This window comes from Rhincodon typus, chromosome 13 (assembly GCF_021869965.1).
Source record: "Rhincodon typus isolate 14 chromosome 13, sRhiTyp1.1, whole genome shotgun sequence".
Taxonomy (NCBI): Eukaryota; Metazoa; Chordata; class Chondrichthyes; order Orectolobiformes; family Rhincodontidae; genus Rhincodon; species Rhincodon typus.
In genome coordinates, this window is record NC_063344.1 from 37,571,234 (window position 1) to 37,589,722 (window position 18,489).

Here is an 18,489-nt window from a genome sequence, read left to right on the forward strand (position 1 = left end):
CATACAAGAAATGTTGGGGGACTCATATTTAGTGAGATGGAGGAACTGAAGGAAGTCAGGATTAGTAGGGAAATAGTGTTGGAGAAATTGGTGGGATTGAAGGCAGACAACTCTCCAGGGCTAATAATCTACCTCTCTGTACTGTGGCAAGTTGTTCTGTGAATAGTGCATGGTAAGTTGGGGCTGGAATTGGTTGAGAGACGTACCATGGGGTGGGCTATAAGTTTAATGAGACATCTTTGACAAGAGATCTCACCATGTCTCATAGCAAAACCCTCCAAAAAACCTATTGCAACTGACTCTTAGCCAGGAAAAAGTCCAGTTCCCAGGCAGATTTGATTGGAATATGCAGCGTACATTCTTCAAACACTGGTGATGGAACCAAGCGATCTCTGCGTAAGATAAAGTTGATGCACATTTTAATGGGACCACGCAGATCAAGCACCACCAAAATAATGTGAGCCTCTTCAGGCCACGGGGACTTAATCATGGCTGATGTTTTCTCAAGTTTCCTGACTTTCTCTAGCGCTGGTCTCAATGGCTCTATCCTCTTCACCCCAGGCCAGATGAACGACTGCCAAACTCCATTAATCGGGCAACCTGAGGACCAGACAATACTAAGAAGGAAAGTAAAGTTAAACAGACTACTCTCAAACTGGAACAATGTTTTTCCCTTTCTCTGACCCGTCTTGTTACTCCCGCTCTAGTGTTCTTCCTCATTTTCCTAGCCTCAGCATTCACCTGTCTTTCTCCTCTCAGAACTATTACCTGAAAAAATGTTCCAAACAATATAGGGTAAAAACAAAAAGCAAATTCATATGATGAAAGTAACGACTAAAAACATAACAATAAGAGCAACACCAATGATTATCAAAATGATTTTCAAAAGCACAATAAGCTATAATTCAAAAGCTCATAGGTTTCACATAAAACAATTTACAGAAAGTAACAACATTATTCCTCTCTTTCAAACCTGGGGAAATCTTAGTTATCAAGAGTGAAAGAAAGACTGCAATAGAGCCATTTGATGCTTCTGTAGGACAGAGCAGAGCCAGATAAATGACATGAACTTGCAAATTCAGATGACGTTACAACTTTGATAAATGCCTAAACGTGCAAGAGAAGAATATTAGGGCCAACATTTAGTATGTATAAATTTAAATACTTTCAAATAATCTCTCCTGAAGCAGCCAACAATTGAAATTAACTAATTAGAACTTAGGATCAAATATCATTATACGCTCCTTTAATTAGACATTTCTCTTTGTGTAATTCAGGCACAGGTTATACATTGACAGGTTTCATATGATATAACCCACAGGAAAACAACACCTTTGCATACAGAACCATGGATCAGTAACAATTTCTAATGAATCCCTAAATAAATTATTTATATTAAAATGAATTTGAGATTAAATGTCATTGTCTAGTTTTTCATTTCGAAAAGATCCAAAAATGTTATCAGTCAATGCCAAGTTGAAACGAAAGCAAAATACTGCAGTTTTTCAAAATCTGAAATCAAAATAAAATGCTGGAGATGCTTAGTATGTCTGGCAGGACTGAAGGGAAAGACCAGCTTTTTTGCTACAGAGGCAGTAAACTTGAGTTGGGAAATTTTAAACCTCAGCAGGTCCACCTCAAAGTAAAGTTTTACTGCCAGAAGGCAGTATTCACTCTGGCAATACCTTGGGAATCATGAAAAGAGAAAATATATTTCTAAAGTTTTAATAGAGATCATAACCCATCTAAAATAGAAAAAAATTCTGCAATCTATTACAAGATTTCATATTCCCTCAAGTGTTCAATCTGGAACAAAATCATACCTTCTCTTTGTTGTTATGATCCAGTTGACATATTTACTGGTCAAGTCAGATCCCAGACAGAAACCTGACTTGATAGATCATAATATGATTTTAAAGAAGCGGTCTGTCACTGAAACACAAGCACACAATGCTGCAAAAATTTTATTAATAAATCAGAAGTCTACCAAAGAAATAAAGATAACAGAATAAATCAAAACATCTACTTATAATTTCAGTACAAAGATTTTGAAACAATAAAAATATAATCACATTAATCTCAAAACAATTGTTCATAAATTGAAAAGGAAAGAAAAATAAAACAGCTTCTGTATGTATATGACACAAACTGGTGGTGTTGTTGATAGTGAGGAGGATGGTCTCAGGCTACAGTCTGATATTGATCAGGTGATAAATTGGGCACAGCAATGGCAAATGGAATTTAATCCTAATAAGTGTGAGGTGATGCATTTTGGGAGGTCTAATAAGGGAAGGATATACACAATGAATTTGATTTTTATTGTCACATGTATTTTACTTAAGAATATAAGAAAAACAGTGAAAAGCTTTCATTTGTCACCATGATATGGCACCATTTTGAATAATTTAAGAATAAGGGAAAAAGGAAAGATATTGCTTGAAGAGAGTCCATTAGTCAGTCCTGAGCCAGCTCATCAACATTAATGACACCTGCGCCACCATCCCTCTGCTGCCATTTCACCACCGTCTACATCGAACCCAACCAACATCAAAATCATTGAACTTCAGGCACCATCTTTGCTGCTGGGCTAATAGTCCACTGCCAATGCCTCACCGCTGCCTGCGCCAGACCCAACCGACGTCACAGTCTCATCTCCCGCTGCTGGGCCCACCACATCGATCTTCCTGTGATGCCCTGCTGCCAGTGTCAGGCCCAATCAACAACGAAGTCACCGATTCTCAGGTGTCATCTTTTGCTGCTAGGCCTACCTCGCCAATATTGCCTCTGCCAATGTAGCAGCCACTGATTCCAGGCCCTGTGTTTGTTCCATAAAAATAAGTAGCAGATCACTCAAGGGCCTACCGACCTCCGCTTTGGGCCCTCTGCATCCTGTCCCAGCTTGAGATCATTTGAGGTCCGCCCCCTGGGCCCACTCGAAGTCTGCTGTAGGCCTGCCTGACATCCCTAGGGATTACTGAGGAACAAAGGCACCTTGGTGTAAAAGTCCATAGATCCCTAAAGGTATCAACACAGGTAGACAGTGCAATGAAGAAGGCATATGGGATAGCCAAGGCGTAGAATGTAGGAGCAAGGAAGTCTTGTTACATCTTTGTAAAACATTGGTTCGGCCACAGATGGAATACTGTGTGCAATTCTGGGTCGCCACACTATCGGAAGGACATGATTGCACTGGAGGGGGTGCAGAGGAGATTCACCAGGATGTTGCCTGGGATAAAAAGCCTCAGTTATGAGGAGACAGGATAGGCTGGGCTTGTTTTCCTTGGAGCAGAGGAGGTTGAGGGGGAATATGTTTGAGGTATATAAAATTATGAGAGGTATAAACAGTAGATCATGAAAATCTCTTCCCCATGGCAGATGTATTTAAGACCAGAGGGCAAAAGTTTAAGATGAGGAGCAAGTGGGTTAGAGAGATCTGAGGAAAACATTTCTCACCCAGAAGGTGGTAGAAATATGAAACATGTTGCCTGAGAGTGTAGTGGGAGCACATACTCATGTAAAATTCAAGAAACATCTGATGAGTACTTAAAATGCCAGAGCATAACAGGTTTGGACCCTCTGGGTTTGCTTTTATTAATTATTTTTCTAATCAACCTGTTCAGAGATGTTATTACACACACGGGAGAAGGTTTAACTTGAACCTGGATGCCTTGGTCAAGAGTAGGAATACTATCACTGTACTACAAGAGGGCCCCCAACCTTCTCTTACTTAGAAAAAATGTATTCAGTCTCCAGCTTTCTTAGTTTCCTGCTAAAGTGATTAATACGAATTGAACAAAGAGCTTTCAGTTGATTGCCAGTACAGAGAGGCCCCCTTTAACAAGACAATTTAATTTACTCACAAGTTAGCGAGATCTAGATTACAGGCAAGAGTTTGACTACTAATATAATGTTAAACATGGGAATTACTTAGTTAAATTCCCACTTTCAATTAAATTCCTAAGCACACATTCTATCTTGTCACACTCCAGTGTAGTCTAACCGTGTGCCCCTTACCAACTGTGCAGTTTCTTAGAAAAAGTCTTGTATAGAGATAGGTGGTTATAGACGCTTTGTGGGACTGTGAATTCCAGGCCCTTGTTAAAATGGGTCCTACTATCTCAAAATGAGTCTATGCATTTGAATTAACTAATTTTTGTTACACTGCTTAATTAAGTTGATGGAACGTAAATATAGTAAATGCCAAAGATTTCAGGTTAATAGCTGACATTTGAATTGTTTGTTTTCAAAATTTTAAAGTAGTGACTGAAAACTCATTATATGCTGGAACATGGCATGACTCCACCACCGTACGTGTGAAAATGTGAACTTGTCCACTTTGGTAGGAAGAATGGAAGAATAGTGTAATACTTAAATGGAGAGAGGTCGCAAAGCAAGGATCACAAAACAGAGATCTGGGTATCCTGGTACATTAATCACAAAATCTACTATCCGGGCAGAGCAAGTGATTAAGGAAATAAATGAAATGCTGGTGTGTATTGCATGGGAAATGGCATATAAAATTCAGAAATTTTTATGGCAGTTGTACAAGTCGTAGAATCCCTACGGTGTGAAAACATGCCGTTTGGTCCATTGAGTCAAGACTGCTCTTCCAAAGAGCATCCCACCCAGACCCTCCCCTATTCTGTCCCTGTAACTGTGCATTTCCCATGGCTAATCCACCTAGCCTGCACATCCTTGGACACTATCGGCAATTTAGCATGGCCAATCCACCTAAACTGCACATGTTTGAGTTGTGGGAGGATATCAGATCACCCAGAGGAAACCAACACAGACACGGGGAGAATATGTAAACTCCACACACATAATCATCCGAGGCTGGAGTTGAACCGGGTCCCTGGCACTGTGAGGCAGCAGTGCTAACCAATGAATCACCGTCCCATTCCCAAGGTCCTTGGTTTCCTTTACTGATGGACCTCTGTCTTTTTGATCACATCATACCTGCACTTATAACTTCCTGTGTCAGAGAGTATCTGGGAAATCTGGCAAAGTGGTAACTCATAATCATGGGTGCAATACCTAGCAACATTTTGGACTTTACATTGAGCGGCTCTTTTGTAATTAATAAGAGTATGTTGCTGACTTCCAGAATGAGTTATATCACCGCATGATGAAAGTCCAACCAGTCAACAGTTTCCATTCCTGTTTACCACATGTTGGGAATGTGGCACTGTAAATCGACACAACTGAACGGCAGCATTCCCATACGAGTACAGAATTAAGTTGGAACATATTTTAAAGACACCGTTTGTACTATTGCACTATTTGGTTTCACCTACAAGAGTAGAAACAATTCTCAACTTGGCAATAAATCAAATAAGTGAGCTAAATAACTCAGAACAGTTTTTCAAAATATAAATGGCTGCCCTTTTTTCTCATGAACTGAAATGTAAAGGTCTAAAAATAGCTTTGCGTGAATCTGGTAACACCAGCTTAGCCTCCGTTAAATGAAGCTGCCAGGCTATGCTATAAGAAAAATAACTTATCCATAGAAAAGTCCGATTGTGGCTTTATGAATTGCAGTTTATGCAAATTTGAAGATGATTTTAATGAAGTGAGGTCATTTTTAATTTGCTGCCTGTGTTTAAAACTGTCTCGTGGATCGGGTACGTATTACAGAAACCACTCTACCAATTTATATCAAAAACATTGACAGAAATGTGGTGAAGTTTCCATAATGGGCAGCTGATCCTCCACCTTGGTTTCAAAATGAATGGCAAGTTGAAAATCTGCCTTCCTAAGTTTTCAAACACTGCAGCAAAAGCATCTTTTTACCTTCAGGAAGTGAAAAGCAGGAGCAGCTGTGGTGATCATTGGTGAAAGAGACAAGAGAGTTGACAATGTAATTGTAAACTCTGGGCAGTATCTTACAGAGGCCTGAATAGCCTCCATATCTCACCACACAGTTGCTTCTTAGGCACACTGCAGGGGCACCAGCTACAGATATCCACATCCTCAGACACTAGCATCTGTCATATACAAATCTCTAACAACCCTCACATCCCATGTCCAATCCACTTGCAGCACTGAAGGTACTGCACTTCGGGGAGCATCGTCAACTATCATTACAATGCTGCAGCGAAGGCCAGGGACATGCAACCAAGCGGCACGCTGCATCTCATGACTGTTCATTTGCTGCCTTAGTGCTCACTCACTTTGAAACTCTCAGCATCCCTGCCTCGCGTTTTTAGGGCTTTGCCTCTCAGCCAGATTCACCGGACCCACAGTGCTAATGTATTGCTTGTCATTTAGCGTAAATACAACGTCAGGAAGCCTGTCATGGTTGTCAGTGGTCCTCGGTCAACTCGTAGGAGGCAGCCTTTGGTAAGGAGATCCCAGCACAATAAGTCAACAGCAGCCTCCAATACCAATCCTGGGGGTTGGACTAAATCAGTCAGCTGCTTAGACCGATCAGAGTTCGTATTCTGTCTTCATAAGGGGTGAGGAGATGTATGTCAGGCAGCTATCACCCATCTTGATTCTTTCTGCCTTATTGTGGGCTGTTCTCCTTGATGGATGACAAGGCAAGAATTAGGAGGGATGGAAATGAGTGCAGATCTGTCACCTTTTGTGAAGGTGGAGAGGTGTCCTGCCTGAGTGAGTAGGCAGTGTAGAGGGCATGCAGGGTTAGCGATGTCAGCTGTGGAGTTGAGAAAGAAGGAAGATGTTGCCAGCAATAACGAGTGGTAAAGCATCAGCCTTGGTTGGGGATGGGTATGGTAGGAAAAATAGAGTGTGCGTGAGGTATCAGAGTGAAGATGGTGGTTCTTACATTGGCAATGTGGAGAACGTCATTTGTTGGGCATTGCTCCAGATGGATGAGACTGAACTGACCCGAGTGGCGACTGCGAACCGGGTTGGTTTAATCTAATATCATGGCCTCTTCTACTGGTCTTGGGAGAAGGGGCGGTCCAGCCTCAGCACCAGTGTTCCCTCAAGGCTGCACAGCAGCTTCTCTCAGCTTCTTCGGAGGGTCTGCACTTGCCGATTAGCATGCCGATGCACTGACTTCCGGCAGTTCCGTGCACAGACCTTGAAGATATCCACACCAAAAAAATAATGAGGGGGTATTGCTGTGCACCCTGTCCATCAAAATCTCCAGGCTTCTGCCCAGAAAGCAAGGCACCAGTTTCCCCTTCCCGCCATATCCAGGGCAAATTTCAGGAACCTTGCAGAGCAGCTCGAGTCTAAAAGTGCTTATTTGGGTGCACAGACAGTGATGCACCAGGATGACATGGCAGCTCAATGCTTAGCACTACTGCTTCACAGTGCCAGGGACTAAGGTTCGATACCAGCCTCAGGTGATTGTCTGTCTGTGTGGAGTTTGCACATTCTCCCAGTGTCTGCATGGGTTTCCTGAAGGTGCTCAAGTTTCCTCCCACAGTCTAGAGATGTACAGGCTCGGTGGATTAGCCATGGGAAATGTAGGGTTATGGGTAGGGGCTGGGTGTGGGTGGGATGCTCTTCAGAGGGGCAATGTGGACTCGATGGGTTGAACAGCTTGCTTTCACACTTTAGGGATTCCATTATTTGAAGATGCCAATCCATTCTGGCATGTCCCAGCAGTGGCACCTTGAGTAGTAAGATAGGGCTATAATCAGATGAGAGGAGCCTCATGGCTCGGGTAAGTTGTTACTGAGATATGTTTGGTAAGGTGCAGTGAGAACTCACAATGTCTTAGAGAGAAATGACACTTGATGAAACTGAAAATTAGCTGATAAACAGGATTGAATCTTACATTTTTTTTAGTCTTATTTCTGAGGAGACAATATCATAAAATGCAAACCATTCAATTTTCAGTTAAGCAACAGGCTAATTACATTCCCTATAAAATTTTTTGAGTCCTTTAGTAGTTAACCCTTCAACTGAGTTAGCTAATTGTAAAGATTGGAATTAATTACCACTGTGTTTGTCACTAAATAAGTATACGGTCACCAAATACAATATTAAAGAATTTGTTATATTTATCTTGATACTGGGCAGCAAGTCTGAGATTATGGTATGTGGAGTGTTGATTTGTCTGCAACCATCAGGGGACAGTCAGTACAGATTCTCCAGTGCTCCAGTTCAAAGCTGCCTTTAACATTCTCTCCCACCATCCCACTCCATTATTTGCGCCAAGATTTCCATTATTTCTGACAACAAAAACAGAACTCTGGTTTCTTCCTACATTTGCTGCCAAGCCAATAATCCTAGGTGTTGGTATTCCTCCAGCCAATGCTCCTAGATGCAGGAGCCTGTTTGCTTCATAACCTCAGACCCTGACTGCCCCCAAGGTTAGCAGGGCAAAGGCACTCCTTATCAGAATGCCAAGCATAGGGACCCACTCATCAATATAACTAGATCTGAGAGACACACCCAGGGTACAATGGTTTTTAAAGATGCACGGTTGGAAGGCAAGACCGTTAATACTACGATATTCTGGCAGTGGAAAGTTGTTCTGGCAACAGCACTTGGTAAGATGGGGCTAGAATTAGATGTGAGAGACAGTAGGGGGTCAAGATTTGCAGTTAATGAGGTGAGTTTGGTAATATACAGTGAGAAAAATGTGCTACGCCTTGGGCAGGCAATCCATCCATGAAACTCAAGAAAACTTGCATCTAGAATCTAAACCTAAGATTCAGTGTATGTTTCTTTTGATTTTATGTAAATTCTTTTAGGCCAATAGTTCAAGAAACTATTACTTCATTCATAAATAGTAATCAAGAAATTTGGGTGTGGGATTCTTTCGATAATGGTCACTCATTTGTGTGATGGTATGAAATGTAATTCTGAAATTAGCTATTCATTCATTAAAATTCAACCCAGCGTTAAGATCAAACCCATTGTTTCAGAGATGTAGTCAAGTAATTAAACCTAATTTCATATTTTAGTGAACCATATCTGCGTAAGTGGCATTCAATAATAAATAATTCTCTTATTATTAAAATTATTTTCAGTAGATGCCATCTTGTTTTAAGTCTATTTTACAATGAAATGCCCATTGAAAAGTAATTATCCCAGTTTTTAATATATAGCATCATAACTTTTATTAAAAAAAAGTCATGCATGAGATGTGGGCATGCCAGCTATGCCAACGTTTACTGTTCACCCTTAATTGCCCTTGGGAAAGTAGTGATGAACTGTATATAATATCTTTGTACATAATATACATATTTTACTTGTCAATGAAGCCCAGTTGTTTATGGTATTAACCAGAGCAGGTAATTGGAGCAGCTCACTACAAATGTAAAAGGAATTGGAGTTGATATGCTGATCATCAGTTTTTGCTTTGGCCAGTTGTGTCAGTTTTACAAAACATTCCTGGAAAAGAAGTCAATAGAAACACTTAACATTGTCAATATGAGCATCAAAAATAAGAGCTAATTTCTAATTAAACTGAAGCTGTTAATTCCCTCAAATATATTTAGGATCCATCTTTGAAAATGTCCATTCATGTGCAGTGTTTTAAACAAAAAGTCCAAAAGATTCCCCTAAAGGTAACAATGGATGTTTTGTTACATGTCAGAATCTGTGTCCCTTATCTTGCCACCCATTAGCACTATCCAGTCAATTTTTATCTCTTGGAGATGAAGACCCAAAGACGGAAATCCCCCACCCTCAATAAGTGGCGAGGAAGATGGCAGGAATGGCCAAAGTTGTTCTTTCAAATGAGCTGCCAATAAAGGCCATTCAGCAGTTAATTAATGGACGCTTAAGTGTAATGATCCACTACTCATCTGATTATCTGTGTTACCGGCCGGTGAGAAATACAGCATCCTTCCTGATTGATATACTGGGATGGCCTGTCTGCCATGTTGGGAATGGGGCCTTGATCTTCCCCCAAGTCGAACACAGATGGATGGCTGATCCCTGTGAATGCAACTCTCTATGACTCCAACCTCAACCCCAACACCAAAAGTCACTTTGAAGACCAGGAGACTGGGATTCTGAACTACTGTCAGTCAGCATCCTGAGCATGCAAGGTGGTGCTGCTCCTCAAAATGGCTGCCTGCATCCAATTAGTGAGCAGCTAAAGGTGAGAATAGGATGTCATGGTCACATGATCTGATAGCTCTCCATCAGGTCACTTAAGTGCAAAGTTGGCATTTGATCAGGTGAACTTTCTTGTTGGTGGGCTTGGAGGAGTATCTCATTGTTAAAGACATCTACCCCTCAAGTTAGAAGAAAAAATGGCAAATCCTGGCCTTGTGTTACATTTTGTGCATTGTGACATGGATAAACATGACGAATTATGGTAACTACCATCTGAATCTAAGTGATCAAGGAAGTGATATGTCTGTGGAAAGTTGGCAGGCCATTGTTTTTGCTTCAAACCAAATTGCAATCCCTGATCAACTGTAAAAAAGACCTGTTGCTTAAATAGAAAAATAAAAATACAGGAAAAAATATTTTGTAAGTAGTAAGCAGTATACAGCTTAGCTATTTCACTGACATTAATTTCATCCTGAATTCTGAAAGATTACAACCGTAGAAAAATATAGCTACAAAACTGTTGTTCTGTGTCATGGCAACTGAATAGTGATGGCATTTTGTGTGACATTTTTGTCAATGGAATTGAAACGGTAAAACCATTGTAATCGTAGTCCAATAGGACAGCTTCATTTAATGTAAACTGTAGGCACACAATATAACTGCAGGATTCAGCAATTTGGCTGCTTGGATCTAAATTATATGCTCAGCATAGTTATGTGAAGTTGCTCTTTCTATGCTGTGAGGCTAATACCATAGATCAGCACATAAAAATACAGATTTACTGGTTGCACGTTTTATGTTTTATTCTTATTTTTTCAAGTGATTAATAAGTATATACATTTTAAAGATTTCAAAATCTATCTTTAAAGAGTCTCATCTAAAATTGCCATTTTAAGAACACAAATGATTACCTTGAACACAAACATATATTTTTGTATTCTTGGCTTAAGAGTGATTTTAAAAAAGTTTCTATTTAAACATGAACAAGGAAATTACTGTGCCTTGCTGAGTGAAATGAGCTAACACACAAAGTCAAATATGAAACCCAGAATAGCTGCTTACTGATGTTATTTCAGATTGTTTAATCTCCCAGCCTTAGATATTCTTCTGACTAATGTCCTCAATTTTATCCAGTTGTATCTCAATTACTATTGTGCCAAGAAAAATAATGAGGAAAAAATAGTGGGAAATAAAAGAAAGTCTGTTTTAGACCATAAATTCTGTAAATTTCAAAATCTTGTGTGCACAGGAACCTGTTAATTTTTCTATAAATCATATTAAATATGCATTTTAAAGAAAATCTCCATTAAAATTTTAAAGGAAGAAAATAATTGTGAGCCCTGAAGCATGGTAAATAATGAAAAACAGAAAGGGAATTTTGTTACTGTCTGCATTTGATAAACATGGTAAGAAAATTAATAACTTTATTTTCTTGGAAGCAAAATACATACAATTTATTTTTTAGAAATGTCTGTACAGCACCATAGTTAGAATGTTCCCTAATATTTCCTTGCAATTTGTGTGCCATACAGTCTTTATCCACAATGTTTCTTCTGGCCTGTGGGCCAATGGATCCTTTTTTTGTGATTGAATTATCTGTGGCAAGCAGTTCCATGGTGAATATTAGTGATGGTGTGACAATGTTTTTGGATGTTTCCATTGTTCACTTCATGCTTTGGTTACAAAATACTGTTTTTGTTACCAATTTAAACCTTAAAGTTTATTTCAATTCTAAGAATGTTATAAAAGTGTTCGTTTGACAAAAACAAACATGTATTGAAAAGAAAAGTTGTAAATTGAACAGTAATAGCTTAAAGACTTTTGACACAAGTCATTGTTGATTTCACTGTTGTAGGGGAAAGGCGCTAGGGCTGCAGATAAGGGTGTTACCATGGTGATGAAGGAGATACCGAGGGAGGAGTCTGGAGAAGGAAAACCCCTCCTCACTGTGACATCACAGGTGGGCAGCATCATGCCAACATCAGGTTGGCATGTGGTCATTCAGTCATGTGAACTGAATGTATGAGGACAATGTTATGAAACGCAATTTAAGATGGAAAACTCTTCCTTAAATATGATTAATTCAGTTAATGATGTAATATCTAACTAATGTTTGCCTAACTGTATCATTATTAACATCCATCCCATTCTGTGTTAATTACTTTCAAATCATGTTACCAGAGGGACTCATTCTTTCAATTGATTTTGAGGGACATCAGTTTGTTCATAATATTCTCAGTTTTGACAAGTCTAGACAAGTAGCATTTTGATACGTTACATGGACTAAGGTATAGTCTTAGTCCAACTTCAGTCTACTTGCATCTAGCATACAATGTTTTGAATACCTGTACTGCTGCTGTCCTTTTAAAAACATAAGTTAAAAATGGGCTTTATCACAATAGCTTACAAGTTGTATCAATTTTCAACCCTAAAAGTGCATCATATTCACTTATTTAACAAATGGTAGACCTGTAAAATAATATATTGAAGAATCTGATTTAAAGCACAAATCATATTCTTTCCCTCTTATCCAGCTGTGTCAAAGCATAATATTTATTTGCTCAAGCTTGTGGTGTATTTCCTAATTAGAGAGCTGAATATATTGATCCATATGCATTTGTGATGGTTCAAATTTGTGGTGTGTCCTGTCCTTTGTAAATGTGACATGGGTCCTTTCTTGCCTTTATGTTTTCCTTCATGTGTCATCAGTGTTTTTGCTGGTTGTAACTAATTATGATACTTCTTAATGAATCAAAAGATTTCATTTCACATTTAGTTGTAACATAAATATTTCCTTGTTGCTAATGCCAAAGCTGTAAATTGTTTATTTCTACACAAAATGGCACATTCAGTTTTCATTATTTCTTCATTGTGCAGTTTAATTGAAATTGGTGGAGTTATGTACGTAATTTTACCCTTTCCCGTGTGGCAATAGTTGCAAAAGATTCGGTGTTGCAAAGCTGTGGCCATTCTAGTGAACACCCATCATAACTTCTGTAGGAATCCGAGATAACAGCTGAAAACTAACCCTAGGCTCCTGCTGATGCTTTCTGTATATCATAGTGTGAATGAATCACTTACCTCTACGGTGTGATGATGCGGAGCTGCCAGTGTTGGACTGGGGTGGACAAAGTTAGAATTCACACAACACCAGGTCATAGTCCAACAAAGGGGCTGCACTCTGAAAGCTTGTGTGATTCCAAATAAACCTGTTGTACTATAATTTGGTGTCATGTGAATTCTGACCTGCACAGTGTGATCAGTGTAAGAGGATTCCACATGTTTGGAGTTGCAGTGATCCTCGTCCTCAGTTGGACCCACTTTGTTTGCGTATCTCACATCAGTAAGAGTGGATGTGAGTCTCACCTGTATATTCAGGCCAGGTTTAGTAACTGGATCCTTTAAGATAAGTGAAGATAAAGTGTATTTTTATTTTATTACAAGTGACCCTTCCTTTTTGAAGGAACATAAAGGTTTTCCATTAAGTCAATCTCAAACCATTAAAGGAAACATAGTAACTTAAACAATTTAAAATAACATACACAAGATTGATAAAACACTCACAAATTCCACCTGCCCCACCTCCCAAAAGCTGTTGTGCCCATTGGTCATATAGAACCTGAATAGTATCAGCAGTCACCCTGTGCTCCTTCTCCAGTGTCACACAGATGTAGCCTCAAGAAGGAGGCAGGTGGTCAGATTAAACCACCAACCCCCCACCGGTCGTTGCTGTCTGGTCTCATTCATGGTCACCTTGGCCAGACTTAGAAGCAGTTCAAAAAAGTAGTCTCCCAATTAACAACTTCCCTTTTCCACTTGGACCCTGCAATGAGTGGCTGGGGGAAGGCATCAAGGTGCCAAGCAACCTATATGGACTGACTGACTTTTACTGGACATGTCGTACATTGGAGACAGTGCCGTAGTGGTAAGTCACCATCCAAGGCCCGGGCTAATATTCTGGGGACACTGGTTCAAATCCTGTAATGACAGCTGGTGGAATTTAATTTGAATTAATAATTCTGGAATTAAAAGCTCATTTCAGTGATGGTGACTATGAAGCTGCTATTGATCACCGGAAAAACCCATCTGGTTCACTAATTTGCTTTAGGCCAAGAAATCTTACCTGGTCTAGCCTATGTATCACTTCAGACCCATTTTCATTAGCAAACCTTTCACTGTCCTCCGACATGATTCAGCAATCACTCAGTTCTAAGGGCAATTAAAGACAAACAACAAATGTTGTCCTCACTGTTGACGCATGTATCCCATAAAAAAATGTGGGGAAATAAAAAGAATCTTGAGCATATGAGGATAAAACAAATGCACAGCAAATTCCCCTTACTTTGGCCCCTTTCTTGAACCCACACTTGCAAACTTAATGTCAGCAGAAGTGGCTACAGGAAAGCTCCTTAATACTCTTTCCAGAAACATACCCGTTAGCACAAATTTTCATGCCTTTTGTATGCTTGTAAATCATGCTGTGTAAAACAGTAGTTCATTTTGTATTGAAAAAATAGAAATATTGAAAATAAACTGTCCATTCTAAATTCTAAATCCTGACAGATTTAAGGCTAGCCTGTCTAACCTTTCCTGCCAAAACAACTCACTCATTCCATATACTGGTCTGGTGAACCTTCTCTGAACTGATTCTAATATATTTGCATCCTTCCATAAGTAAGATCATTACTGTATACAGCATTCCAGATGTAGCCTCATTAATGTCTTGTATACTAAAAGCATTTATTTTATATTCAGTTCTCTTTGCAATAAATGAAAACATTGTATTAACTTAGCTCATTATTTGTTGCTCCTGCATACTAACCTTTTACAATTCCTACACCAGGACAGAGATCCCTCTGCAATGTCTCACCAATTGGATGATATTCTTGTTTGTTATTCTTCCCACCAAAATGGAGAAATTCACATTTTTCCACATAATATTCCATTGATATTTTCAGCTTCAATAAATTTCATTGACATAGATATTCTATTATATTTTTAGTAATGAATACTGAGTAATAAATGTAGTGATTATGAGGGCGGATCACAGATTGAGAATTCTGCAGTTGATTCCCCAAACCTGTCCACAATCCACAAGGTGTAAGACACAAATGTGATAGAATACTCTCCACTTGCCTAGATGAGTGTAACTCCAATAACATGCCACGTCATTTGGATCAAAGCAGCCCACTTGATTGGCATCCCATCGACACTTAAACATTGATTCACTCCCATCAGGTCTCAGTGGAAGCAGTATGTACCATTCACAAAGTATAGTGCTGAAATTCATCAAGGCTCCTTCTGCAGCACTTTCTAAGCCTGTAAACTCGACCACCCAGGAGCAAATGGACAACAGACAAATGGGAACATCCCTGGCTTCAAAGATAGCAAGAACTGCAGGTGCTGGAGACAGAGACAACACAGCATGGAGCTGGAGGAACACAGCAGGCCAGGCAGCATCAGAGGAGTAGGAAAGTTGACGTTTCGGGTCGGGACCCTTCTTCAGAAATGGGGGAGGGGGAAGGGAGCTAAGAAATAAATAGAGAGAGGAGGGGTGGGGCTGAGGAAAGGTAGGTGGGATGGTGGTAGGTGAGTGCAGGTAGGCAGTGGTGGGGATTGGTCAGTGAAGTGGGAGGAGCGGATAGATGGGAGAGAAGTTGGACATGTTGTCTCAGGTCAAGGAGGGATGGGGAGATTTTAAAACTAGTGAATTCTATGTTCAGGCCATAGGGCTGTAGGCTCCTGAGACAGAATATGAGGTGTTGCTCCTTAAGTTTGTGGGTGGTATCATTGTGACACTGGAGGCGGCCCAGAATGGACATGTCACCCAGGGAGTGGGAAAGGGAGTTAAAATGGCTGTCAACCAAAGGTGTTGTTTGTCACGTACAGAGCACAGATGCTCGACAAAACGGTCTCCGAGTCTACACTTGGTCTCACTGATGTTAGAGGAGGCCACATCGGGAGCAGTGGATACAGTAGACCAAGTTGACAGATGCGCAGGTGAACCTCTGTCTGATGTGAAATGTTTGTTTTGTGGTTTCAATGAAGGTGAGAGGGAAGGTGTAGGGGCAGGTGTAGCACTTCCTGCGGTTGCAGGGAAAGGTGCTGGGTGTGGTGGGGTTAAAGGAGAGTGTGAAGCGGACGAGGGAGTCATGGAGAGATGGTCCCTACGAGCAATAGGGTTGGGGAGGGAAACGTCTCTGGTTATGGGGTCGGATTGTAGGTGGCGGAAGTGGTGGAGAATGATATGCTGGATGTGGAGGTTGGTGGGGTAACCGCTGCTCCCGTTGTGGCCTCCTCTACATCAGTGAGACCAAGCAAAGACTCAGAGACCATTTCGTAGAGCACCTGCTCTCTGTATGCCACAAATGACAAGACCTTCCTGTCGCCAACCAACTGGTATCACTTCAGTCTCATTCCTTCAGTGCAAATGACCTTATAACCTACAGATGAAGTAGGTCATTCAGATTAAGCTAGTGATCCAGTCCATTCGTGGCTATGGTTTTTGAGAAAAATTCTGCAGACGGATTTGGAATTATGGAAAGTATCATGAAGACTCACCAATGGAATTCAGTCCCATAAGACTACCTGGAAATTTAACATATTGGATTCACTATATAATTAGTTGATTCTTTGGAAGATAAACCAAGTAGGTTCACAAGTCACAAAAAATCAGATGAATCATAATATTAAAAAGAAAGCCATCTACCTAATACTTCATTTTCCCTTACTAATTTGATTGGATAGAAGCTGTCCTACTACCCAGACTCAAATGCTGCGTACTAGCGAGGCAGCTTTCTTAAGAATTCAAGAAGTTTGCTGTAGGTCAAAAATATGGGTGTTCATGAATTCCTCTCCATTACAATAATTCTAGACATGCATTCTGGTTTAGAACCCACACCTTGCATTTTCTTTTTGTAATCTAGCCAAGAATATTGGACAGAAATTGGGCCCCATTGTGCAGCTTTTTTGGGTGCAGAAGAAAGACAAAGTATTTAGATTTTGAAGGGCTATATCCCGAGCTCTAAGGGCATTCAAAATGCATTTGATACCATAACTAAAATCTAAAGCAGGCATCAGACCTGTTTGTGCAGTGTCTAAAGCATATTCCAGAATCTCCTGTTGGAAATTTGTCAACACTAAGAGCCAGCATTCTTCCTATTGTAGTCCAAGCATCAAATGTTAAAGAGGTTTCTGGAAGCAATCACCTCCTCAGTCCACATTCACCTTCATTCTACCATGACACTTACCCCCATAGTATTAATAGCCCAAACGGAAGCTCAAGGTTCTGTGAGCTGTGTCTAGAGACCTGCAAGGTAACTGCTCAGTTTTGCTCATGTCTTATGTCTTCTGGATCCTGAAGTGCACTGTTTGTTTCTCACCCAAATTTGGACCAAATTTTAGGCCGATGTTTTCTAGTAGTGCAACCTGATACACAAGATTAATTCAACAAGGGTTTGAATTATATTTGTCCTGAAGTTATATGCTGCAAAATGTTAGATATTAGACAGATTTAATTAACCAATTTTCAGACATTTTCTAAATCTGGTATTCCCAATGTACACTATATTATTTATCATTTTTATTTATACTTTAAAATTTTGATAGTTAAGAAATATATTGCTTGAGGGTTAATTAAGAAAATGAACTAAGCATTCATTCAGCTCAGATATGAGTGAGGATCTAACCCAGTCATGGGTTGTAGGCACCATTCTTAATGAATAATAGATTTTCAGTCCACTTCAAAGTGAATTTGAGTCAACAATTCACACTAGCCAGCATTTCATGACCTTAAATTAGCTGCCTTGCTGTCAAAGCAACAAATAGCTGCTTTGGGAAACTAAATTGTTTTAAAAAACGTACTGATGCAATATAGCTAAGGCACATGGTTGGTTGAAAGTACATTGGGGAGGCTTTTTTTTAACTGTAAATAAATCCCTTTTTATTTAAGATGGAGGGCAGAATCTTACATGGGTTTGAATGATATGGGCTATGGAGAGATCTGTGATAGAGTCATGTGAGAAGTCTGGCAATGCCTATCTCAGCATCAAGAGCAACTCACTGCAACTTCTGTGCATTTGCTGAGTAGTGAGGGTAGTTTCTCACTAGGCAGAGATGGATTGCCAGTTAAGGGGAATTGTAGTTCATTAAATGCCCTATTAAATGCACAACTCACTAATTAACGTTAAGCTTCCTATTTTACTGAACACTCAGAACAAGCTTCACATTGAGAATTCTCAACAAGGGCAGGACTTATACAATTAATGCCCTGGGTAGTGTGCGAAACAGAGATCCAGGCATTCAGGTGCATAATTCTTTGAAATTTGTGTCACAGGTAGACTAAATGGTTAAGAAAGCATTTAGCACACTTGTTTTCATGCTCAGACCATTGAGTATAGGAGATAACAAGGTACAGAGCTGGATGAACACAGCAGTCCAAGCAGCATCAGTGGAGCAGGAAGGCTGACGTTTCAGGCCTAGACCCTTCTTCAGAAA

General features: G+C 40.0%; 1 protein-coding gene across 1 annotated transcript in view; it reads left to right on the forward strand.

Annotated features, from left to right (window-relative positions):
- The first annotated feature begins 11,869 nt into the window (after positions 1-11,869).
- The window catches only part of pex5la (peroxisomal biogenesis factor 5-like a), a 75,852-nt gene continuing 69,232 nt past the window's right edge, over positions 11,870-18,489 (forward strand). Inside the window, exon 1 of the mRNA XM_020512743.2 lies at positions 11,870-11,953. Within this exon, the coding sequence (XP_020368332.2) occupies positions 11,885-11,953 (69 nt within the window). The 5' untranslated portion in view covers positions 11,870-11,884. The remainder of the gene's footprint in view (positions 11,954-18,489) is intronic.